Source organism: Cryptomeria japonica, chromosome 6, assembly GCF_030272615.1.
Source record: "Cryptomeria japonica chromosome 6, Sugi_1.0, whole genome shotgun sequence".
NCBI classification, from domain to species: Eukaryota; Viridiplantae; Streptophyta; class Pinopsida; order Cupressales; family Cupressaceae; genus Cryptomeria; species Cryptomeria japonica.
This window is the reverse complement of record NC_081410.1, coordinates 227,182,986-227,209,010: the sequence shown is the minus strand read 5'-3', so window position 1 is coordinate 227,209,010 and position 26,025 is coordinate 227,182,986. Positions and strand designations below refer to the sequence as shown.

Sequence of the window (26,025 nt, the reverse complement as noted above, 5' to 3'; positions counted from 1 at the left end):
TGGGTTGATTACCTCTCCATGGTTGTTGCTGCCAATTTGATTGAGAATCTACCAATTTGGATACTGATTCTGGGGTTTAAAAGGTTGCCAACTCCCAAGAGGAGTAATATTCCATGGTCTTGGGCCAATATCCATCTAACTAGGAGCAGGTTGGTTTTGCCACTAATTCAAATTGCTATAAGAGGTATTACAGGATAGGGGAACTTGAGGCATGCCTGGCCTTTAGTTCCATGGTTTTTGCTAGGCAAAATAGAACGCCTGGCCATCTTCATCTTCTAGGGTCTTTAAATTAGGCCTATCCTTTATGTTTGTAATTCGTTTACATTTGCAATCTTTTTTCGTGTAGTATCAATGTGGGTAGTATTCATCTGAAACAACATATGCTTCCTTTTGCTTCTTTGTTTCTTGCAATGCATCCATCTGCGTAGCCATGTGATTGATGATATCCCACTTCATATTTGAAAGTAGGTTAATAATTTCTATCATTAACACTCCTGTAGTAGATTTATATGTTAATCCTTGTATGGTTCTTGTCTTCTTCATTGTTGACCGAGAATAATTTTTTGCAAGCCTACACATATCATCCTAAGTAGCTTGAGTCACATCTCCTACCATTAAGTTCAAGGCATCCAAATAGCCTTCATCGATTCCACGAAGGAAAACATGCTTGAGTGAATCTTCATGTAGATTGTTGTGCCTAGATTTTTGCAGAATAAATAGGAAACATTCAAGGTAGTCTTCTAATGACTCATCCTCCTTTTGAGACATTAGAAAGATATCATCTCCATGCAAGTCTCATCCTCTACAATAATCCCTATATTTCTTCAAGAATGTTATTTTCATACTATCCCAATTAGCCATTACATCTCTCCCTAAGCTCATGAACCGTCTCAAGATAGAGTCTTGGAGAGTTTTAGGAAATAATTTCAACCTATGGGCATTTGTGGTGTAGTCATAACTACAATATAAGACATCAAACTAAAAAAATGGGTGTCTAAGTTTTTAGTAATAAGCCCATGGAATTTGGGAATGGATGAAGGTGGTATGTTCTTGAGAGCAATATTCCTCTCTTGTTTGACAATGGGAAAATGGAAAGTCGAGTCTCTTCATCTTGGTTAGCATGACAATTTGTATCACCTATTCTAAATCTAAATCTAGGTGGAGATTATGTGGAGTAGAATTTTGGGATGATTTGGAAGCGACTTGAGAGGCTGGTGAGATGGAGGTGAATGATATTTGATTTTTGCTAAAGGTACTTGGACGGTTTGGCTATCAATACTAGGAAAGAATCTTCCACAAGAGTCCATTCTTCTATGCATGCAGATATAAGTCCGTTTCTCCAACGCACCTACAAATGGTTAGTAAAGATTGTGGGGGCTTGTTTAAAATCTAAAAGTCCTATAAACTAGAAATGACAAATCTTATTTCTAAGAAAACATGAAAAACTACTAGACAACCCAGATAATATCATAACTAGACACCATCCTTGACAACAGAGCCAAAAGTGTCAAGTCTTATAATTCCAATTGAGATTGGAACATAATTTCACAACTCGGGGATATTCATCCATGCTGAGCAATCCTTCATGGCTTAAAGATTGCATTTACTTGTCAACCAAGGGTCAATAACTTGAAATGGTGTAGAACTATATGCGCATTAGAAACTTATCTAGGGTCACTATCCTATGTTACTTGCAAAGATTGTAGTAAAAGAAAGAGCTAGAAAATAACTGTTGAAAATAACTATTATTAGAAATATCAAGAAATGAACACGTGCAATGCAAACGAAAGATTATGCTACAACATCTTAATCTAAGGTAACAAGACAATAATCAAACCAACTCCTATTAAGGAAACATTCACTAGCCATGACTTACACACTATCTATTCTATCCCAGTTATAGTTGTGAGCAGTAAACAATGAAACTATTGTTCTATTGAAATTCAAGAAAACTACTGCGATGCTAAATATTAGAAACAAAACTAACTAAACTAAGATAATACTTAGAATACAACTTTACCTCAAGTGGCTTGCTTACTATGAATTCACCCAATTACACAACTAGATCAGAAATGCATTGTATTCTATTCATCAAGTCTTACATACTTCAAAATATAATTGATGGCATAGTCACATAATCGTTAACCTTTTCAGATTGTGCACAAGCTTATTTATAACATTACTCCTATGACTTATTCTCTAACTAGCAACAACTTGATCGCCAAATCAAGGGAGAGATTTATTAATTGAATAAAAGAACCATAAACTAAAGAAGAGTTCTATTAGGACTGCAATTCCTAACAACCACTTAAACACATAATTATCCACTTTAATCAGCTCAACTAGCTACTTAATAGAACGTGCTTGGGGAGTTCATGTCATAATGAAAGATGTCCATGTATGAGTATTGCCCTTAGATTGTTTTATCCGCTTGAAATTGCTTTTGACCAAATCAATGCTGGTTCTACACGTGGCTATAGGAGTTGACACAATGCTTGGCTATAGGGACAGTCGTTTCCGACCCAACATAAAGTGTGGCATTATAGGTTAATATATATAACATTGCAAACCATAGTAATTAACCATTTCCATCCATAACATGCAACCATTCATAAGCATATATGTATTATATTAGAGTCATTAACTAAACATATTAAAAGTGCTCAAATGAAGTCTTAATACCATAATAGGTCATACTAGGATTGAGGCTCATAACACTTATAGCATAAAACTTAACTAAAGTTTGCAATATAATTGATAAAAGATGGACAAATTAGAGGCCTATCAGTATATATGAGAAGATGTGAAGTTCTTCACTATGAGATTGCCTTAGCCAAAGTTGGCATTTTTCCTACAGAGACATTGACTATGATCTAGTTGCTAATTTATGGTTCATTTAAAAATGCTAAAGAACACGGAGTTGCCCCACTAGCCCAAAATGGTGGCAAAAGAGAAATTAGATAAAGAGAATAATATGTGGATGAAACAAAATGACAAGCAAACGGATAAGTGGGGTATAAGCATAAAAGAGTAACCAAATACTAATGGGGCAATCAAAAAATATATGTAAGAAAATTTAAAGTAAACACATGGACAAGACAACTTGGAAGAAAAAGGGAATACTATATCAAGCACTTAAATCCTTCATATGACCACCAACAAAAAACTATATAGAGTGGAAATTAAATGAAAAACAAAAATGTTAATGACTCATTTAAGGTCTAGTTCGTGCCAACTTAGGTGTTGAGCTGGAAGGTGGACAATTCCTAAGAAAAGTGAGGAGATAGAATAAGTTGTTTTTGTACCTTGAATCTAGTGGGACATAATGACACTACATTATGAAGTATTTGGCTTACATGGATATTCAAGCCAATAACATTGAGATTTGAAGTGTGTGCTCTTTAAGTAACCTATTTGAAGAAGAAAGGATGACAAAAAATGTAAATTATTTGAACAATGATCCACACTAGAAGATTTGAGATCCAAAAGAAAAGGGAGATCAAATAAATGCCATATAAACGACCTTGCCATTTAAATTTTTGTACTTTGCAAAATAATTGATTATCAAATGATCCCATGGAATATTTATCCTAACTTATACTATTAAAAACATTCATTCATAATTAGGATGAAGTTTTACACCACTTATCTAGATAAATCTACACTCACTTTTGGTAGAGAATTACCATTAAAAACATTCATTCATAATTAAGATGAAGTTTTACACCACTTACCTAGGTAAGTCTATACTCACTTTTGGTAGATCATAATTTGGATGAATTTTTACACCACTTACCTAGGTAAGTCTACACTCTAGTCAGACAAATCATCCCACAAGTACTCGTGGCCTCTCGCCATCGCCAACTAATTGCTGTTGTCAGCTGAAGCACCTCTCTCCAGAGATATATTGTTTATCTCCTTGTGGACAACTTGGATTCGATGTCGCTATTCTTGATCACTGCCCGAACGATTAAACAAGTATTGAGCACACAGATAAGTTGTCATTGGTCGCGTGCCATTTCCCTCGATTTTAGATCATTAATTTCTTCCAAAAAATTTTAATTTGCAGGTTTCTCTGATTGCGATTCGAGGCATTGTTATAATGTCTATGCCGATTTTCTTTATATTCTCTAATTTTTCATATATTTAAAAGCTGTTCAGGTGCCCACAAATTTTGTTATACGTTCCACGTTCACTTTTGTACAAGGGCTATGACATTTGTTCAGTCGAAATTAACTTGAATTTCTTTTACAATACATTTTGCAGGCTTGAAGCTGCCCAAGCATTGTCATTGTTGAAACTTGAAATGTGAAGGATTGGTAAACATGTACGAAAGGGGATTGGGTTTGGCATTGTCGCTTTTGCTGTTGGCTGCAGCTCATGCTTCGATCCACGAATACTCCAATGGTGGCTTTTCTCCACAGATGAATGCGTTCTCCTTCTATGCGGGCAGTGAAGGGCTTTATGCTCCTTCAACTACAGGCAACGGGAAATCATTCATCAAGTATGTTTTCACTACTCCTATTCTTTATTTTGAATTGGACAATGGGGTCTATTAGTTGAGAAAGTTTCGAATATTGTAGTCAGAGGGAGGATAATCCTTCATTTAATTATATTAGAAATCTGGATCTATGGAGATAAAAAAATGATTTTTCATTACAGGTTTGATGAGAACTATTTAGATTTGCCAACTTCTTTAAAGTATTTTGCATCTTGGTGTCCTACTGGATTAGTTTTCTGGAACTGATATTGAAATCGGCTTCTGCTGATATGAATGCCTGGATCTGTTCTAAATTATGGAAATTCTTGTTTCCTCAAACTATGAGACATCATTTTCTTTGTGAGATTCATGCAAAAAAGAACTGATAATTTCCTTTGGCACTTTTCCAGTTTTGTCTAAATTAAGTATCACGTTATACTTGGCTGCATTGACTTCACCCTAGCTTCATCCTCAATGATTCTTCATGACCATTGAGGGAATTGCTTAAATTTTTTGTGGATGGCATTGAAAAAGAGTCAAATCCTATGGGCTTTTTTCAATGCCATACACAGGGAAAGCTTAACTGTGGAACAGTTCTATCTATTTTTTGGTCCATGTCAAAAGCGTCATTTCTATTTTGCCTATCAGGATGTGTTTGTGCATCCAACGAGTATTGCCAAGACATGAGTTACAAAACAAGTTGATGGTATATATGTGATCTGTACATAATATTTGCCTCGAATGTTTTATGCTAACAAATTATATTGAGTACTTCGCAAAAGAATTTCAAATGAGCGATTTCCTGATCAGGGTAAGTTTGTTTGGCAGGTTTGACTTACTTACATTCCGAAGAACCAATGAATCTGCTTCTAAGCACGGGGAAATGGAGCATATCACTGGACTAATTGAAGCAATCATATTTGATATAAAGGACAAGGATTTGATTGGGCTCGCCTCATATTCTGGGGAAACTGCGCTCTGCTGTACTCCTGACCTTGCGAAGTTAGAAGGCTGTAAACAAGGGCATATCATTATTCGACAATCTTCTAATGAAACAGATTGGCCTCGCAGTATTTCTTTTGTTTTCCAGGGAAATGATTTGGAGACAAAGACCCAGCCAGACACCATCTACATACCAAAGACTGGCATGTACAATCTATATTTTATGTTCTGCGACAAACAACTGAAGGATACTGTTATAAATGGCAGAACTCTGTGGAAGAACCCAACAGGTTATTTGCCAGGCCGGCTGGAACCTTTAATGAGATTTTATGGTTGTTTGTCTTTGGTGTACATAATTCTTGGACTTATATGGTTTCTCCAGAATGTACGGTTCTGGAAAGATATAACACAACTACAGAACTGCATATCAGCAGTTATTTTTCTCTGTATGTTGGAAATGACCTTGTGTTATTTTGAGTATGCTAATTTCAATGCAACCGGACGCAGACCTGTCAGTATTACTTTCTGGGCAGTCACCTTTGGGGCTATTAAGAAGACCGTCTCTCGCCTTCTCCTTCTTGTGGTTTCTATGGGTTATGGCGTGACACGACCAACTCTTGGAGGAATTACTTCCAAGGTGGCTCTTCTTGGAATAATTTACTTTATGGCTTCAGAGGCATTGGAACTTGTAGAGAATGCTGGGAATATAAATGATGTTCCCAGGGAAGGAAGGACTTTATTTGTGATACCTGTTGCAGTTTTGGATGCTTTATTTATAATATGGATCTTCACTTCCTTATCAAAAACCTTGGAAAAGTTGCATGTAAGTTGCTTGTCACTCCTTTTTTTTCTGAACTATGTTTCTTCTAAAAGAATAAAAGGGATAATAGACCCCAGCATAATGCGAGGCCTAACCATGGAAATGGAGAGACACAGATATTATAAGCTTCGATTAGCATCTCACTCTCTGGAAGAGATCTGCAAATTTACAGACATTATTTTCTTTGTTCTAATTTTTCTCCATCATGAAGGACAGCCATTTAGGAGGACTTGGAAAAGTTTTTCTACTATTGCAAGTTAGTTAGAATTCCATCTACATCATTTAATGATCATCTGCACTTTTGATTATTGTACTAGAATTTCATATTAATTTACAGGCATCGAGACAAAATAATAAAAATGTGTAGTTTCTGCAAAGGGGAAATATCACCATTTCTTTAATTGCTGAAAGAGTTAAAAAAATGCCAATAGGAAGACTGAAATTTATGTGAACTTAAAACTGCCGTAGGCATTGACAAACTGAAATACTTCCAACATTGAGTACAGTCAGTATATTTGGCTAGAACATGATGCTTAATTTTTTTATCTCTGTCAGGTGAACTAGACTGGCTAGGAGAAGTAGCAGGTGAATCATCTTTAAGATCAGCTGCAGAGTTGTGAAGATTAACTACCTGAGGAAAAGAAGTTTTGCCAATATGACTGGCAACAATGATCTCTCCCTGTCCAATAGGCATTGGAGAAGGCTGTCAGTTGGAATAGATCAGTCTTCCACATAAAATAGGGCTGTGGTTTTCCTCAAATCTATCATAGACCATCCATCATGATCACAAGGTTTTTAAGGTCCGGTAATCTCTTTTCTAAAAGGGCTTGCAGTTAAATTAGCAGCACTACTGGTGGTTCACTAATCTGCAGCAGTTTATCTTGTCATCTGTCTATGAAAAGGAGGAGTGTGTTTTCTCTACTTCTCAAATGGTAATCTATGTTTCTGGTTTTGGTTTGGGTCTGGGCTTGGGTTCGATTTTGCGAGTATGGTGATTTTTCCGTGGGGTTGGCCATACAATATATGATATTAAAAATATCCATAATTTGCAAAAAGAATAAATACAGAATTAAAAACATAGCTGATAGTGATAAAGATATTAATAATTCAATGTCAAGTGTAAAATCAATACAAAACTGCAATTAATAATATTCTTGTTTCTCCTCATTGAGAGCATTGATCTCATCATGTGGATCAATTGAACCACAGGCAGACTAGCACCATTCCCACTAGCTGCAAGTCCTATGAATGATCCTCCTAATCCTCGAAAAAGACTGTGGAAAGCAGAAAGCATCCAAGTTGGCACACTCAAGGGCTATGTCTTAATTTCTCATTGCCCGGGTCCTTGTAGTCAAATTGCTTATGTGACAGGTTGTGTAAGTTGAAATGCACATAGACCAACTCCTCTGTTTTTTTTGCAGCCAAAGACTTGTGCCTATTTGAGTGGATAAAGGAGTATGTACTCTAGTCCTGCTTAGCTGAAGAAGAACTCACAACCTTTTGAGACTGGAGACATAATCAATACAACATTTGCAATTAGAAAATATGATAACTGCCAAAGGAAAGTGTAATACCCCTAGGGTTATCTGGTATAAGGTACTCAGTTTTGAGGAAGTTCAAAATCAGAGTAGGACAGCGATTTATACACAAATAAAATCATGCAGATAATGGATTGTAAATCACCATTAAATCTGATAATAATTTGCAACTACAGATCTGGAATAGTAAATGTCAATTTGATAATAATTAGAGTAGCAGAGAACATAGTAATGTAAACAAGTTACCAGCAGCAGGTTGCATTGTGGTTAACCTCTATTTACACCCCAAATGCTCAGTGGAACCTCCTGATAGCTCTTAGCCCACTGGAATCTGTTAGGGTTTGCTGGGGTGACTGTGATGAGGGTTGTTGCAGTCTGATAGGTTGCTTCTGCCTAGGGTTTGACTAATTTCCTTGCCATTTGAACACTGACTTGTTTTTGCTACCCAAGGTTTGAGTGATTTCTACCCAGTTTTGCTGCTACAAGGGCTAATTCAGTGATGCTATTGGTGATTTGCCAAAAACATGGGATTTGCTGCATGCTGAGTAATGTTATGGTGGTGTGCTTCACCCTTGGTGATGCCCAGACCTTGCTGGATGCTTGCAAATTGGACAGCTGATGCCTGGTTGGGGTCATGGCATGTTAATCAGACCATAGACTGCTCTTAATGGGTTCTACAGCTTACAAACCCACCAGATCTTGATTTGCTTCCAAATGTATTCCAGTAGGTGTGCGTCCTCCAAACTCAATTTCAGATCTGCTGCTACAAAATTTTAATTGTTTAGACCTGCACCAAGAAATGGAATGAGCAAATTACATAATGCAGATTGAAAGAATGGAATTAAGGAAGGCTAGGGTTTTCGTCCTGTGAATGTCCAAAACTTGTGAAATTTGCTGCAACCCAGTAAATATCTGTTTGTGTGAAATTTTACAAAACATATCGGCCAGGAGTTTGAGAAAGTGGTCAGTCCCAGCAAAGATATTTATTTATTTTAATTTTACTTTTATTACTTTTTTATAATTTTAATACTAAATAGTTAATATTATTATTAATAAATAGTGTTTAAAGACACTGTTATTAAAATAATAAGATCAAGGCTCTAGAAAGGAGGGGACATGACAGTCCTCCTACTTTGATTATTGCTTTCCCTCAAGCAAATTTAAACTTGGATGATCAAAGATTCAAGCTCCTACCCACATGGCATCCTCAAGAGGCAAATTCTTCCATTTTACCAAATACTCAAGGATGACCTTGTTTCTAGGCCTCTTCTCCCTCATATCTACAGTTGTTTCGGATACCCAAATTAGTTCCCTTCATTGTCAAGTGGAGGCAACTCCAAACTAGGAGTGGCATGCTCTCCCAACACCTTCTTAGGGTGGGATACATGAAAATCATTACGAATGCTTCTATTTGCTGGTAATTCCAGCTCATAAGTCACCTCTCCAACCCTCCTTGTGATCTTATAAAGTGTAATATCCCCCTTAATTTTTTTTTATTTTTTCAGTTTACAATCAACACAAACACCCGTCAAGGTCAGAAAATGAAATCCCAATACTGTTGAAAGTAACCCTTTCCACCTTTTGATCACCGAGAGCCCAATCTGGGAGGGTGAGAGCATACAGTGTTGAGAGGATCGTTAGATGCAAGAAACTGAAATTGATTACAATACTTGGGTGGCAAGCCAACCCCTTCCACTTTTCAGCGGGATAATGAGAATACTGAAAGATCACTGAGGCGGCAAAGCCAACCTCTTCCACTTATGCAGTGGGACTAAGAGCAATAATCCAATTAAGTAGCTGTTAGTACTACTAACCAGCTTTACAATGCACAATATGGATTACAATTTAAGGGAAATCACTATTCCAAAGATAGGCGGCAAGGCCAACCTCTTCCACTTATGCAGTGGGACAAGAAGAACCAATAAAAACTGCTGTTAGTACTACTACTAGCATTACAATATGAATCATAGCATATAAGAGTGATGGACCAAGTGCAATAACATGACCAACAACCGCAAATGAAACCAAGTCCTTTCTCTTCACACCAATGAACTCACACACCCCAAAACCAACTCCAAACACCAAAAACTCTAATTCTGATATACTCCTAGCATGCTGGAAACACACAGACCAGCAACACCAAATCCCACTAAAACACTCACAACTCACCCAATTCTTAACCAAATGACACGAAACTGAAAGCAAATGATCACTAGGAGGTAGGCGATCATTCCTAGGACAACAAAACATGGCAAACTGGCCCCAATAATTTGTGCACGCATTCCAAAGCACCCAGCCACATGGTATGACCAACTAAGGTACGGTTTTGCAAAAATAAAATCCAAAACACCATTTTAAGCTCTATAAACTTGCAAAATAATCACCTAAACCAAAAAGAAAGATAGATGAAATACCCAGAACGAGGAGAATGACACACTGAGACTTGTGACCAAAAATCCACTTCAGCACACTCTGCGACCAGCAACAAGAACACTCAGAAATCCACACAAATCTTCACCACATTGAACCCAATCCGCTCCTCTGGATGAGAAATAGTCATACATTCAGCTAGGCGCTATCTTTCAAGCACGAAACTGAGGCACTAGGAGGTATGCATCCCTCGAAGTAAGAATTTGACGACATATCAACAACACTTCATTATCATAACAAGATTTGATATCCAAATGAGAGCCCAAGGCCTGTATTTATAACTTTTCGCCAGCCAAATTCAAATTCAAATTCAAATTCCACTCAAATGGCGCCCAAATTCCATTACATTTCATTTCACCCCTTCGGAATTGCATTTCATATTTTCCCCTTGGCAAATGGTGTCCAAACATGACCCCTCTTAAGTCGAACTTTTGGAGATAACATATATAGAATAATAATAATGCATTATATTTTGGCGTCCAGCAAGGAGATGAAATAATTCGCCCAAGTAGACTTAGGATGGAATTATTATTTTCTCCTTTTCCTAAGTCATCCATCCATAAAATAATCAAATATTAAAACTTTATGCCTAAGGTATTAATATATTAAAAATACCTTCTCCCCAAATATTGATTATTGTCAAATTGAGCCGGAGACTGAAGTGCTAGAAATCACCAAAACTGAACTGAGTTGGAGCTCTGAACTGAACTGCTAAAAATACTCATTTGAGTTCGAACATAGAATCTTGCCAAAAATAACACTGTCAGAGATAGCCACTGAGCTGAGCTGCATAACCACTGCCAAAAATAGCACTGCTAAAAATAGTACTTACTATAAATAGCATACTGCTAAAAATAGTAAGTGTGTCAAAAGTCATTTTCATCACATTTTGAGCAGCAGTCATGACTTACTAAAAATAGTAGGTCCGGAAATCATCTCCGAAAAATTTGCATGTAAAACCATGTTGGAGCTCTCAAAAAACCCAGAAAACCCTATAAAGCAAACAGTCGTCGGCCTGTCGCAATATACTAAAAATAGTAAATTCAGAAATCTTCTCTGATTGGAATGCATGTCATACCATCTTGAAGCTCACGAAAAACCTAGAAATAATGTAGAGAGCAAACTGTAGAACTCCTACAAACACCTCTCTGAAAACCTTCTTGAAGACAAAAACCCTAATTTAGTCTCTAATTAGCCTACGGGTTTCCAAAATAGGCTAAGATTCCATCCATAAGTCTAGAAAGTCTAGAACCGTGAAGGGGACATTACATAAAGACCCATAAAATCTGGGTTTAAGTTTTTCTACATCACTCCCCTTGACTGTAGATTGTTTATATGGCTGCAACCTTAGGAAAAGCAAATCTCCAACTTTAAAAGTTTTTTCTACCCAATGGCAATCGACATTTATCTTTTGTTGATTTTGGGTCTGTTGCAAGTTCTCTTTCAGTGCATTCAAGATGTCCATATCCAGCTCTACTTCCCTAACCCTAAGAACTCTACTATCCAAAGAATCAAAACCATAAATGACAATGACTCATTACCATGTAATTCCCTGAAAGGAGACATACCTATTGACATATGGTGGGTGGAATTGTAACAATACTCTCCAAGATGAAGCCACTTAACCCATGTTGTTTGTGCCCCATAACATAATTTATGAGATATCCTTCAAGTCAATTATTCACAATTTCTGTTTCTGTCCATTTGGGGGTGATAGCTAGTGCTTGGAGTCAATTCGGTGTCATCAAATAGAATAATTCTTGCCAAAACAAGCTAATAAATATCTCTGTCCATTTGGGGGTGATAGCTAGTGCTTGGAGCCGATTCAATGTCATCAAATAGAATAATTCTTGCAATAACAAGCTAAAAAAATTGTTATTCTTGTCACTTACAATTTTCCTTGGTAGTCCATGAAGTCTTAAAATCTCTCTAAAGAACAAATCAGCCACTTGTGGAGCCTTATATTCCAAAGATATAGCATGAAAATGAGCATATTCCATGAGTCTATCAACAACCACTTAGATACGATCTTTACCTTGCACCTTTGGGAGTCCAGTGATGAAATCTATGGAGATACTCTTCGATTTCTGATTTGGAATAGGTAGGGGCTGCAACAAGCCAATTGGAAATACATCCTCTATTTATTTTGTTGGCAAACATAACATTCCCTAACATGCCTCAACATATCTCCTTTGAGCCTCTTCGATGAAAATTGCTTCCTCAATTGCTCATATGTCTTGTAGTAATTTGACTGACCAGCGAGTGGTGTATAATGACATGCCGTCAAGATTTTTTCCTTCACCTTTAATTCTGGTACAAGATACATCCTATCCTTGTATAGGAAGAGTTGATCAACCACTTTGTACCTATCATCTTGTAACTTCCCATCCAAAATGTTAATAGCAAATGTGTTCAAGATTGGCATATTCAACAATTATAGAAACCTTCCAATCATCAGATATCAATTATAGAGTAGAAATAAGGTTTCCTAGAGAGTGCATCAGCCACTACATTATTCTTTCCCTTAATATACTCAATGTCAAAATCATAGGCTTGCAACTTACCCATTTTTGCTGCCTATCATTCAAATCCTTCAAATTGAGGAAGAATTTCAAGCTATTATGATTCGTTTTCACCACAAAATTCCCACAAACCAAGCGTTGTCTAAATTTGGCCAATGCATGCACGATGGCTAACATCTCTGTCATATATAGAGAAGCTCTTCTCCAACTCCTTGAGCTTTCTGCTGTCAAATCCTATGAGATGTCTATTCTACATCAAGATTGCTCCAATCCCCTCTCTTGAAATATCACATTCTAAAACAAAAGTAAGTAAAAAATCTGAAATAGCCAAAAGAAGACACAAACTATTACCTCCTTGAGCTTGTAAGGGGCTCTTTGTGTGGAAGTGCTCCAAGAGAAGGCCCTTCCTTTGTCGAATTTGTCAATGGGGCTGCAAGATGTGAGAACCCCTTCACAAACCATCTTAGTAGCTGCAAAGCCCACAAATCCTTTTAAATGTGACAAATTCCTTGGTCTAGGCCATAGTTGAAAAACTCGGACTCGCCACGGACTCGGCAAACCAAAAATTTGGACTCGGACTCGGACTCGTGAAAGACTCGTGAAAGACTCGGCAAGGACTCGGCAAAAAAAAAAACCGTAGTTTTACAAAAAAACATAAAGAAATTAATGCATTTAGAGAACATAAGAGCCATAATTGAAACATTACACATGTCACATACTCATAGTTTCAAGCTTTCAACTCTAAAATGTATAATACCAAGATTTCTTCAATGCTAATTATGCTTTTATATGGAGCCTAATCAGACTCGGAGGTTAAATTTTCCCTACTTCCATCGGTGCAATTTCCCCCTATATTTTTCGACGGGGGTTTGGGGGCAACGCCCCCAAGTTGGGGTCAAGGGGCATCGCTGAAGGATCCTGAAATTTGACTAAGTTTGGAAAATTGAAGAATCCTCCAAAAACTAGATTTTGCATTATAACTCCTGGAGGTCCGAAACCACTCTCAAACATCCTGACAGTATATATGGAATATAACTTAAAGTCTGGAATGTCATCTTGATCTTCAAATGCCCTGAAATTTGGCTAAGTCTGGAATGTCTTCCTGATCTTGAAATCTGACTAAGTCTGGAAAATTGAAGAATTCTCCAAAAACTAAATTTTGCATTATAACTCCTGGAGGTCCGAAACCACTCTCAAACATCCTGACAGTATATATGGAATATAGCTTAAAGTATAAGTTTCTTATACTTAAATGTTATATTCCATATATGAATCCTGACGGAGAGACCAATTTTTTTCACATGTTAAACTCAATTTTAAAGCTTGCATGACATTTTTTCTGGGTCGCACGAGTCCATCTGAAAGACTCGCGAGTCCATGCAAAAGACTCGCGCGAGTCCTTGGAAAAGACTTGCGAGTCTTTCAGATGGACTCGCCAAGACTCGCCTCGCGAGTCCTTGGCGAGTTGACTCGTGGCTCCCATGGACTCGCGAGTCCGTGGCGAGTCCGTGGCGAGTCCACGAGTTTTAAAACTATGGTCTAGGCCAATATTGACAAATTCTTTGGGCACTAATTTTATAACCCAAATATAATATATCAATGAAATTAAGCTCGGATTTAGATGCTTTGTTGTAGAATGAATGCTGCTTGAGTATGCCAAGTACCTCATGTATGGGCCTCAAGTGAACTTTCCATGTCTTGCTGTAAATCAAGATGTCATCAAAGAAAACTAACACATATTTCCTCATCTATAAAATAAATACCTAATTCATGCATGATTGAAAGGTGGCGAGTGCATTGGTCAACCCAAATGGCATGGCAAAGAACACATAGAGCCCATAGTGACACCTGAAGGCTATTTTGTGCACATCCTCATCTCTAATCTTTATCCAGAGATACCTTGATTGTAAGTCAATCTTGGAGGAGTACACTACACCTTGAAGGTCATCTATCAACTCAGCAATCCGAGGTATCTGGTTAGCAATTCTTGAATGTCTTTTTGACAAGGTCTCTATAATCAATGCATATCGTCATTGTCCCATGTTTTTTCTTAACCAACACCACGAGTGAAGCAAATGAGCTAAAACTAGGTTTTATGTGCCCCGTGTCCAAAAAATATTTAATTTTCTTCTCAATCTCCTAGTATCTCCTAGGATGTCAATAAGGAGTAGTGATGATAGGTTTTGCTCCTTCCTAAAACTCAGTCACATGCTGAAAGACTCTATTTGGGGTTAAAGTAGGAGGAATTTCATCAAACACCTTGCTTTGCTTATCCAAGATTAACTGAATATCAACATGGTAGGACCTCCCATCCTTGGATGGACTTGTATCTATAATCAGGCACTCCGCTGTCCAAGTCGCTTGGTCTCTTAAAAAGGCTCTCTCCATCTTCTTGGTTGAAACTTGTTAATGTTTGTAGCTACAGGAGACTTCATTATACCTGTGATGGTTGTGAAATCTTCTTGCTGATGTTTTTCTTTATCTTGTCTCAACGTTTCTCAATTCGTCTATATTGAGATTTGTGGTTGATTTTATGGGTTCTTTAAATGCTTCAAAGAAAGCTGTAAATGTAACGATTTCCTATGATAACTGTCACCGACCATCGTGTTTTGCTAGCGCCTTCATGGGAGTCTTGTGCTTGTTGGCGCATCTTCTTTCCTTATTGTATTTCATCTAATAAGAGGTTTATCTATGAGGCTCTTCTTGATGTCCGTTTATGTAACATGTATTGTAACTGCCGATAAGCTTATGGCGTTTTGGCTTTTCGTCTAACTCTGACAAGAGATATTTCGAGCCTTGTTTTTTTCTATATAGGAGTGTTAGCAGTTTGTTTTGTGGGCATGTGAAGTCCATAAGGGAGACAATATATATTTATGCATAAGTGATCATCCGTGTGACAAGTTTTGTTGGATATCTTCTTCAGCGACTTTGCATTTTCATTAGCGTTTTTGTATCTTCTTTGCCTTTTCATAAATGATTGATGTATGATTATTTCATGTTGTAGAGAGCTTATGTGCTACTCATCTTGTAGAAGCTATTAGTTTTTCTGAGTTGTTATCGACTTCTTCTGTTGATTGTTAAGTGCTAACAATCATGTTTAGATCATTGTTTGATTAAGCTTGAGAGCTTTGTATTCAAATTTGTGTCTTCAATAAAAGTTTGATTTTGGTGTGGTTGGGTTTTTCACCCTTGGGTGGAGGGTTTTCCCAGGATAAAATTTTGTGTATCTTGTTCTTGTGAGATTTTAAGTTTCAGACTTCTGAGTCTTACCTTTTTGGTTTTAATTTTAACATGGTATCAGAGCGGGTCTAAATAAAAGATCCAAAACCAAATTTCTTAGCTTTGAAATATTCTTTGCTTAGCTTGTCTATTTTCAGTTTTCAACAATGGTAAATGGACTCAAAGTTGAAGACAGATTGGATGGTGCATCAAATTTTACCTCATGGAAATTTAGAATCCTTATTGTGCTTGAAGAGAATGATCTTCTCAACTTTGTGAAGTCTGATGTAGATGAACCTTCTGATGACACTGAGAAAGCACAATGGAGAAAGAACAATTTCATGGCAAGAAAGATACTGATTGATTCTGTTAAGGATCACTTGGTACCTATTATATCCAAGTTGATACCTATTATATCCAAGTTGAATTCAGCCAAAGAGATGTTTGAGTGCCTTCAAAGCTTGTATGAATTCAACAACACTAGTAGAGCTCTAGACTTGAGACGTCGTCATCAACTCATTCATATTAAAATGGTTAGAGGTGAGTTTGTTGTTTCTTTCTTTATGAAGATTACAGAATTGAAGGATCAACTCAATGCTATTGGAGATTCTATTGAGGATAAAGACTTGGTTATGTTGGCCATGAATGACCTTCCTCACTCTTGGGAATCTTTCATTCAAGGTATTAGTGGAAGAAATGAACTACCTAAGTTTGATCGGTTGAGAGCTGATTGTATTCAGGAGGAATGCAGATTGGAGGCGAGAGGAATTGGGCGAAAATCTCACCATGAAGAAGATCATGTTCTTGCTGCCCATACTTCTAAAAGGAAAGGAAGGAAAGGAAATTTCAAGAGGAACAGAGACATGAATTCTAATTCAGCTCCTGAAACTAAGAAGAAGAAAGATCTCTCTAGGATTCAGTGTTTCAGATGTGACAAGTTTGGTCATTTTGCTAAAGATTGTCCCTCGAGACCCAAGCATCAAGTTGCTACTCTAAATGCTGAAAATGCTTCTCCTCAGAGAATCAAGTGAAAATTCAAAGGGTTTCTTATTTATATCTGCTCTTTCAAGTATTGTTCCCTTTGATAGTAATACTTGGTTAATTGACAGGGGAGCTTCTCGCCATATTATAGGATATCGTTAACATCTCTCTAATCTGATTGAAAAGGATTCTCATTTGCATGTTATTATTGGTGATGATGCTTGTTATTCTGTGAAAGGAGTAGGAACTACATCTTTTCACCTAAATCCCTCTTCATCCGAGTAATGTGCTGTTCGTTCCTGGAATCAAGAGAAATCTGATTTCTATTTTAGGGTTGGAAGATAAAGGATACCAAGTTGCATTTGCTAAAGGCAAAGTTCTTGCATGGAAAAAGAACACTACTATTAAGATAGCTCGTGAAATTGATGTTTGTCATGAGAGTCTATATAGACTTTCAGCTCATCCTATTCAAGCTCTTGCACATGATTCCATGTCTTCTAGTGAGTTGTGGCATAAAAGATTCGCCCATCTAAATTTCAGAACTCTTACATCTACGGAGAAGATGATCATTGGTCTTCCTAAGCTCAATCAAGAACATGATGGTGTCTGCAAAGGTTGTGCTCTAGGTAAGAACATTAAAAGTCCCTTTCACTCTAGTGAAAGTAGAGCAAAAGAAATTCTAGAGCTGATTCATTTCGACTTGTGTGGTCCTATGTCTGTTGCTTCTTTAAGTGGTTTTTGGTACTATGTTACTTTCATTGATGACTTCTCTCGTAAGACATGGATTTATTTTTTGAAATCTAAAGAGTCTGATGAAGTGCTATCTAGATTTAAAGAGTTCAAAGCTCAAGTAGAGAATTTGTCTGAAAAGAGGATCAAAGTTTTAAGATCAGACAATGGGGGTGAATATACTTCTAGTGTATCTCAAAATTTCTGTATTGAAGTTGGGATTAAGAGGGAGTTTTGTGTCCCCTATAATCCACAACAAAATGGAGTTGCTGAACGAAAGAACAGGTCTATAGTTGAGGCAGCGAAAGCCATGATCCATGATCAAGGTCTTCAAACCTTTCTTTGGGTAGAAGCTTGCAGGACAACTGTTTATATTCAGAATCATAGTTCACATCAAATTTTAGACAATATGACTCCTGAAGAAGCATTCTTAGGTATCAAACCAGAAGTTGGTCATTTCAGAAATTTTGGGTGTCCAGTTTACATTCATGTATGTAAAGATAAAAGGTCTAAGTTAGAACCTTCAGGCAAGAAAGGAATTTTTGTTGGCTACAGTGAATCTTCAAAAGCTTACAGGGTCTACATTCTGGGTCAAAAGCATATTGAAATCAGCAGAGATATTCATTTGAAGAAGATGTGGCTTGCAAAAGATCCAGAGGGACTACTATGGAAATTGATGGAGAAGATCATGAGGCTTCTCAAGACTCGGATATTGCTGTCCCTGATTCTTCTCTTGAGATTCAGAGAGAGACTCCTAAATTAGAAGATCCTTTTGATCTTGTAGATTCCATTGCTGGATCGAGTAATGTTTCATTTGACAAAAAGAGACCTTTGTGGGCTAGACATACTATGCAAGAGGCTGAAAAATACTCAACCCCTTGTGGTACTTTCAGAGAAAGTAAGAGACCTCATAAGTTTGCAGGATATGTTGCTTTAATGAGTCATATTATTGAATCCGAGCCTTCAAGTTTTGAGGTGGCTTCAAAACAACAAGTATGGAGAGATGCCATGTTGGAAGAATATCAATCCATTATCAAGAATGATGTTTGGGATATTGTTCCTAGGCCTCAAGGTAAATATGTTGTTTCTTCTAAGTGGCTGTTCAAAATTAAACATGCAACTGATGGAAGTGTTGAATAATATAAAGCTAGATTCGTAGCTAGAGGTTTTTCTCAAAAGGAAGGTATAGATTATGAGGAGACATTTACTCTTGTAGCTTGGTACACTTCAATCAAAACTGTCATTGTTATTGCAGCAGTTAAAGGATGGAAACTACATCAAATGGATGTAAAGATGGAGTTCCTAAATGGGGTAATTGAAGAAGAGGTATTTATTGAGCAGCCAGATGGTTTTGTGATTCATGAGAAAGAATCACATGTATGCAGATTGAAAAAGGCTTTGTATGGCCTTAAGCAAGCTCCGCGTGCATGGTATGAAAGAATTGATCATTATTTATTGAGCTTGGGTTTTCTCAAAAATGATGCGGATCCAAATATCTACTTCAAGGTAATTGATGATAAAGCTTAAATTTTAGTTCTTTATGTTGGTGATTTATTCCTTACTGGAGAGGATGATTTTATTACTAAATGTAAGAAAGAGTTAGCTTCTGAATTCGAGATGAAAGATCTCGGTCTTATCCATTACTTCCTTGGTTTAGAAGTATGGCAAAAATCAAATGAGGTCATCCTAAGTCAAGGGAAATATGCCATTGACATTTTGAAAAGATTTGGTATGTTAGATTGCAAGTCTATGTCAACTCCTATGGAAGCAAATCTGAAAAAGTTACATGAGGTTGCAACTAGTTCAGATTTAGTTGATCCCACTATGTATAGGCAATTGATTGGATCATTGATGTATTTAGTCAATACAAGGTCTGATATATGTTGTGCTGTTAACACTCTCAATCAGTTCATGTGTGAACCTAGATAGATTCATCTTGTTGCAGCTAAGCATATATTGAGATATGTGCGTGGTATAGTGGGATATGGTATGAAATATACTTCTTGTGAAGGTCTGAACTAGCAAGGTTTTTCTGATTCAGATTGGGTAGGGTGTATACTTGACAAGAAGAGCACTTCTGGTTGTTGTTTTAGCTTAGGTTCAACTATGTTTTCTTGGTGCAGCAGGAAGCAATCATGTGTGGCTCAAAGTACAACAGAAGCTGAATATGTTGCAGCTTGTGTAGTAGCATGAGAAGCAGTGTGGTTTCGAAAACTTCTTGTAGGATTGTTTGGGCAGCCTTTGAAACCAACTGTGATTCTTTGTGACAACCAAAGTTGTGTGAAGCTTTCAGTTAATCTTGTTAGAGTAATCGGGTCTTTACTTGATTAATTAAACGACATTTGTTTAATTAATTAAGTTCCCCTTTATCTCTTTTACACTTAAGCTAACTTTAGGTGCATAATAATTAAATCTTTAATTAATTATTATGTGCAAGCCTAGGGTTTTCCCTTTTAGGTTTTCTTGACCTATTAGAGGTTGAATTCTTTTCTTTGTATCATAATCACATTACACTTTTTGTGAATATAGAGGTCTCATCTTTTTTGAGCATTTTTCTGTGTATTTGGTTTTTCTCTGTTGCTTCCTTGCTTCTCTTTGGAACAGGTTTATTTCAGCTTGCAGAGATCATTTGGGCTCCTGTGGTGTTGTATTTCTCAACTCTCACATGGTATCAGAGCTTCAGATCTGCAGCTACCTGTTCTTGTTTTGAGTTTTTTGCATTGGAAGCAGATCTGGGGTTTTAGAAGTTTTTTTTGTGCACCTAGGTATAGACCTTTTTTTTTCTGAGCACTTTGGGCCTAAACAGACCTCACCATCGTGCTCAGAAGGCCCAAAAACCCCTATGGTCATATAAAACTTGACCATCTTTTACTCTAGAGCCTCTGGGGGTATTTTTTTGTTCTGTACCAGGCCGTACGACCCTGGCACGCAGTTCGAGAAATTTTAAATTTTTTTTTTTGCCTTTTTATGCCATGCAGGTCAAAATTTGATTTTTTGAAAAAAAATCAAAAAATCGGCAAAGTTAAAAAAAAAACACAAAAATCAAAACCTTTTTGGGGTTCCCCACGGGTATCGTGGGGCCCCTTGGTCTTGCCACCAGCCTTCCCTGCCAACTCGGGCCCCACGCCGTCGCTTTTCGGCTAGCCCCCGACCTCCGCCGACCTCTGGCCCCGTCGGACTTTCCTGCCCTTTGGCCCATGCCGGCCCCCAGCCCCCACCGGCGCTTCCCGGCCCCTCCTCTCACCTGCCGACACTTCCCGGCCCCGCGGCTGCCTCCGCCCACAACCGCCTCTGCACCGCCTGTGGCCGCCTCTGCCCACCCGACTGCCTCCGCCACCGCCCGGTCGCCTCTGCACTGCTCAGCCGCCGCTCTGCCACCGGAGTGCCGCCCCCGAGCCACCTCCACCCGGCCTGCCACCAGATAGCCACCGTTGCCCTTCTCTCTTGCATTTGAAGGGGGGGTTGGTTTTTTTGTCATAACTTGGGCAAACGGAGTCATTTTTTCGAAAACGAATAGGCGTCGGAAAGCTGGTTATGAGTCGGACCTCATGGTGTTGGAATTGTTTTCCAATTTTGCTGTTTAACTGTACTTTTTTCCAGTCAAAGTGGGGTTACTTTTCTGCACTTCCAGGGTCGTAGAATGAGCATTTGAACTCCGTTTTTCGAAAACTTTATATTGTTGGAAAGCTTGTTCTGTGTACTTTCCAGTCATATGAATTTTCTTTCCAGATTCTACTCCAGTAATATTTTATTCAGTTTTTTTTGCTTTTTAGCACTCTGGTAAATATCCTAGATGTTTCAGGTCTTGGGATCTCTTTCTCTGATTAGGATGTCTTGGTTTTGGCTGTTCTTTCTGTTTCCAGTCTTCTTATCATTGTAGCTTTTTATTTATGCAAATGCACTGAGATAAAGTGCCATCATGCATTGTTTACTTGGGATCTTGCACATTTTGTGCCTTATTGTACATTCACTACTTATAAAGTGCCATGGGGGGGTTGATGTTTGCCTTTTGTTTGCCATCTACCTTTGTCCAATGAGTGTTCCTTCCACGACATTAGCCTCATGATGTGTGTCAAGTGAGTGTTCCTTCCATGACACTATGTACTTTCTTTGCACCTTCGATGTTCTTGGTTCTTCGTCATGCAGTTCTTGTTGGCCGTTCTTTTCAGTGTACCTATCCCTCTCCCTCTTCAGCATTATGGGGAGGTTTGTCCTGTTGGTTCTAATGCTTCCTTGGTTCAATTGATCATCTCTTCAGGCTTTGGTTTCTCATGCCATCTGTATCTTCGAGTTCAGTTGTTTGCCTTTGTTTGCCATCTGATTCGAGTAGTGTCATTTGAGGGCACTCATGCAGATTACAGTCTTCTCTACCTGATCATGTTCTATTTCAGTGGAGGTTCTTCAGATTAGCAATTACTCTTCGACAGTGTTTGCATCTATTTCATGCTTCAGTGGTGTTCTTTTCCATTTTTTTTTGGAGTAGAGTTTTTTCTATTTCTCCGATTCATAGAGATTTGGTTGTATTTGGGTACCTGATCAGGCCTCGTTACCGGGACCCATCTTTCCTGCTTTCAGTAGCTGTTCTAGGTTTTAGCTTCTCCCTAAGTCTAGCTTAAGGGGGGCTGTTAGAGCAATCGGGTCTTTACTTGATTAATTAAACGACATTTGTTTAATTAATTATTATGTGCAAGCCTAGGGTTTTCCCTTTTAGGGTTTCTTGACCTATTAGAGGTTGAATCTTTTCTTTTGTATCATGATTCTATTACACATTTTTTTGAATACAGAGCTCTCATGTTTTTGAGCATTTTCTGTGTATTTGGTTTTTCTTTGTTGCTTCCTTGCTTCTTCTTGTAACAGGTTTATTTCAGCTTGCAGAGATCATTTAGGCTGTTGTGGTGCTGTATTTCTCAACTCTCACAAATCCTGTTTTCCATGATAGAACTAAGCATGTGGAGATCAAGTATCAGTATTTAAGAGATATGGTTCAAAGGAAAGCAGTTGAGCTCAAGTACATTTGCACATATGAGCAGACAACTAACATTCTCACCAAGCCACTTCCTAGAGTGAAGTTTCTTATTTTCGAGATAAGCTTGGTATTGTGGAGAATGATTCTCTTGTTGAGAGAGTCTCAACTTCAGTGATTCTCATTTCATGTTGTAATGCATTTTTCTCTGTGATGGAGAAATTTGAGGTGAAAGCCCAAGTTGTAATGCATTTTTCTTTGTGATGGAGAAATTTGCGGTGGAAGCCCTCGTTGCTCTTTCCACTCATGGGAGTAGCCATAGTGGATGTCATGTTTAGAGATTCCATGACAACATCACGTTGAGTGACTCTGTGATGAGAGCTTGTGTTTATTTCACACATGGGAGTAGCCATGGTGAACACCATGTTGAGTGAATCCATGATGCTATCACGTTGAGAGAATCCGTGATAAAGTTTTGCTTTTTACATATATTGGTGCAGCCATTGTGTTTGTCATGTTGAGAGACTCCATGACTTGAAAATCTGTAAATGATATCTCCTTTGCTAAGACTAAGAGGGAGTGTTAATGTTTGTAGCTGCAAGAGACTTCATTATACTTGCGATGGTTGTGAAATCTTCTTGCTGATGTTTTTCTTTATCTTGTCTCAATGTTTCTCAGTTCGTCTATATTGTTCGACCATATTGAGCTTTGTGGTTGATTTTATGGGTTCTTTAAATGCTTCAAAGAAAGCTGTAAATGTAACGATTTCCTATGATAGCTATCACCGACCATCATGTTTTGCTAGCGCCTTCATGGGAGTCTCGTACTTGCTGATGTGTCTTCTTTCCTTATTGTATTTCATCCGATAAGAGGTTTATCTATGAGGCTCTTCTTGATGTTTGTTTATGTAACATGTATTGTAACTGCCAATAAGCTTATGGCATTTTGGCTTTCCATCTACCTCCGTCAAGAGATATTTCGAGCCTTGTTTTTTTTCTATATAGGAGTGTTAGTAGTTTGATTTGTGGATTTGTGAAGTCCATAAGGGAGACGATATATGTTTATGCATAAGTGATCATCTGCGTGACAATTTTTTTTGGATAGTATCTTCTTCAGCGACTTTGCATTTTCATCAATGTTTCTTTATCTTCTCTGCCTCCTTGTATATGATTGATGTATGATTATTTCATGTTGCAGAGAGCTTATGTGCTAGTCGTCTTGTAGAAACTATCAGTTTTTCTGAGATGTTATTGGCTTCTTATGTTGATTGTTAAGTGCTAACAATCATGTTTAGATCATTGCTTGATTAAGCTTGAGAACTTTGTATTCAAATTTGTGTCTTCAATAAAAGTTTGAATATTGGTGCGGTTGGGTTTTTCACCCTCAGGTGGAGGGTTTTCCTAGGATAAAATTTTATGTATCTTGTTCTTGTGAGATTTTACGTTTTAGAATTCAGAGTCTTACCTTTCTGGTTCTAATTTTAACAAAACCATCATAGGACTCTCGTTGGAAAGGACCCAAAGAACTACCTCCTTCCCATTAGATTTGAACTTCAACTCTAAGGTCTGATAATTTTGTGTGTATTCACCAAGTGAGTGCAACCATTGCACTCACAATACCAACTCCATCTCACCAATGCCAATCATATAGAAGTATCGCATCTTGTGTCCTCCTAGAGTCATCTCCAATTGATGAATCCTTTGGTTGCATGGAATAGTATACTTTTCCACCAATGTACCATTAAACCCTTCAAAATCTTCTACCCTCAAAGCCATCTTGGCCACCAACCCTTCATCATTGAAATTGTGGGTGGCCTTACTATCGATCAAAACTATTACCCTTTGTCCTTGTAAGACTCCTCTAACATGAAAAGAGTGATATCTAGATGCCCCTAAGAATGCTGCAAGTGTACCACCTAGTTGCTGCTCCCCTTGGTCTTCATGCTCAACCTCTATCGCAACAACCTTAAGCTCAAGCTCATCTGTAATGTCCCCTATTGGGACTTGACCTAATTTACCCAAATTTTCAATTAAGATTTGAATAATGCTTGGAAATGGAAATTGTATCTCAGTATTCCTAATGTAGGGCCACACTATTAGATATTTATTAGTGCTGTTGGTTAATATATGTTATCTGAGTTCTGCAGATTGTGCTCTGATCAAATGCTTGATGATTGCTTCTTCCATAATGATAACTACTTCTAAATCATTTTGAATATAATTGTCTACTAAAATCCAAGAATATAGCCCAATGTCATGTATTGGTGCTACACATGGTGTAGACTTGAATTATACAATCGTGACCCAAGGTCGATAGTGCCCCAATGAGCTGAGCAAATCAAATACAACAAACAAAGTCTATTCCCCTGCTTTTCTGTGTGATTGATTTCAATCTCCTTATACATCTATCACCTCCAAATGGTTGCATCTTGAAAGCCATGCCTTTTCTCCAATTCATGTCCCTTAATGAGTGATTGCATCTCTTCACAACAATAATCGTTGTTTAATCGATGATAATTCGACTATCAGTGTATCACTTCATTAATATCACTAATACTCATGCCTTCTAGATATTGTTTCGTCTACTGAATATAGATCGCTGACTATCGACTCTCCATCCATTACATTAACCTCTGTTGTAGCCAATACGTAATACTTAGGAATATATCTTAATCGTTCTTGCTTTCTCAATATCCATCTTTCTTTGACTGTCGACAATAAGGTAATCGTCGACTATGTCCTCTTTAATAATCGATTAAACAATATAGTTAGAGAATGATGAGTTGTAATTATCGATGATAAACGATATTGCTATTGGTGTTTAGAAGAGGTCGTTGTTGTAGATCAATACTCTCTTAATGACTTTGACCACCAATTGTAATCTTTAACGATATGGAGCTAGATATATGTTCTCCATAATAATCGACTGATCATATCCAAGGTTGAACACTAACCCATGCCCATCTATCCCTTACTATCTCACTGCTATTTAATCAAGTTAGTATAACATCAGTTAGCAATATATAAATTATATATTTATTATTTACAATATATAAATTGTGTTTACAATCAGAATATGTAAAATTGTAAATTATGTTTATAATTTATAATATATAAAATATGTTTATAATATAATATTAATTTATTTTTATTTGAATATTTCAAGAATATTATTAGTAATATTAATAAATATTAATTAGATAATAATATTTAATAAATTCCAAATAATCATTCGTTGGTAATTAATAATAATTGCTTTATTTAGTATATATATAACGATCAAGGAGGGGACATGACATCATCTACCTCCAAATCCTTGCCAGCAACCATTTCTATGTAATGTATTTGTCCCTTTCCCAAACAACTATGACTTGGTTGCGATGGATCTCAATAAGTGAAGCA

At 37.4% G+C, this 26,025-nt stretch overlaps 1 protein-coding gene across 3 annotated transcripts in view; it reads left to right on the top strand.

Moving 5' to 3' along the window:
- The first annotated feature begins 3,833 nt into the window (after positions 1–3,833).
- The window catches only part of LOC131071452 (uncharacterized), a 61,149-nt gene continuing 38,957 nt past the window's right edge, over positions 3,834–26,025 (top strand). Inside the window, exons 1-3 of one of the 3 annotated variants that reach the window (XM_058007292.2) lie at positions 3,834–4,007; positions 4,267–4,504; positions 5,309–6,245. In XM_058007292.2, coding sequence (XP_057863275.2) covers positions 4,326–4,504; positions 5,309–6,245 — 1,116 coding nt within the window. In that variant the 5' untranslated portion in view covers positions 3,834–4,007; positions 4,267–4,325. Of the gene's footprint in view, positions 4,162–4,266; positions 4,505–5,308; positions 6,246–26,025 lie in introns of all 3 variants that reach the window. The other 2 variants (XM_058007291.2, XM_058007293.2) reach the window with 2 other exon arrangements.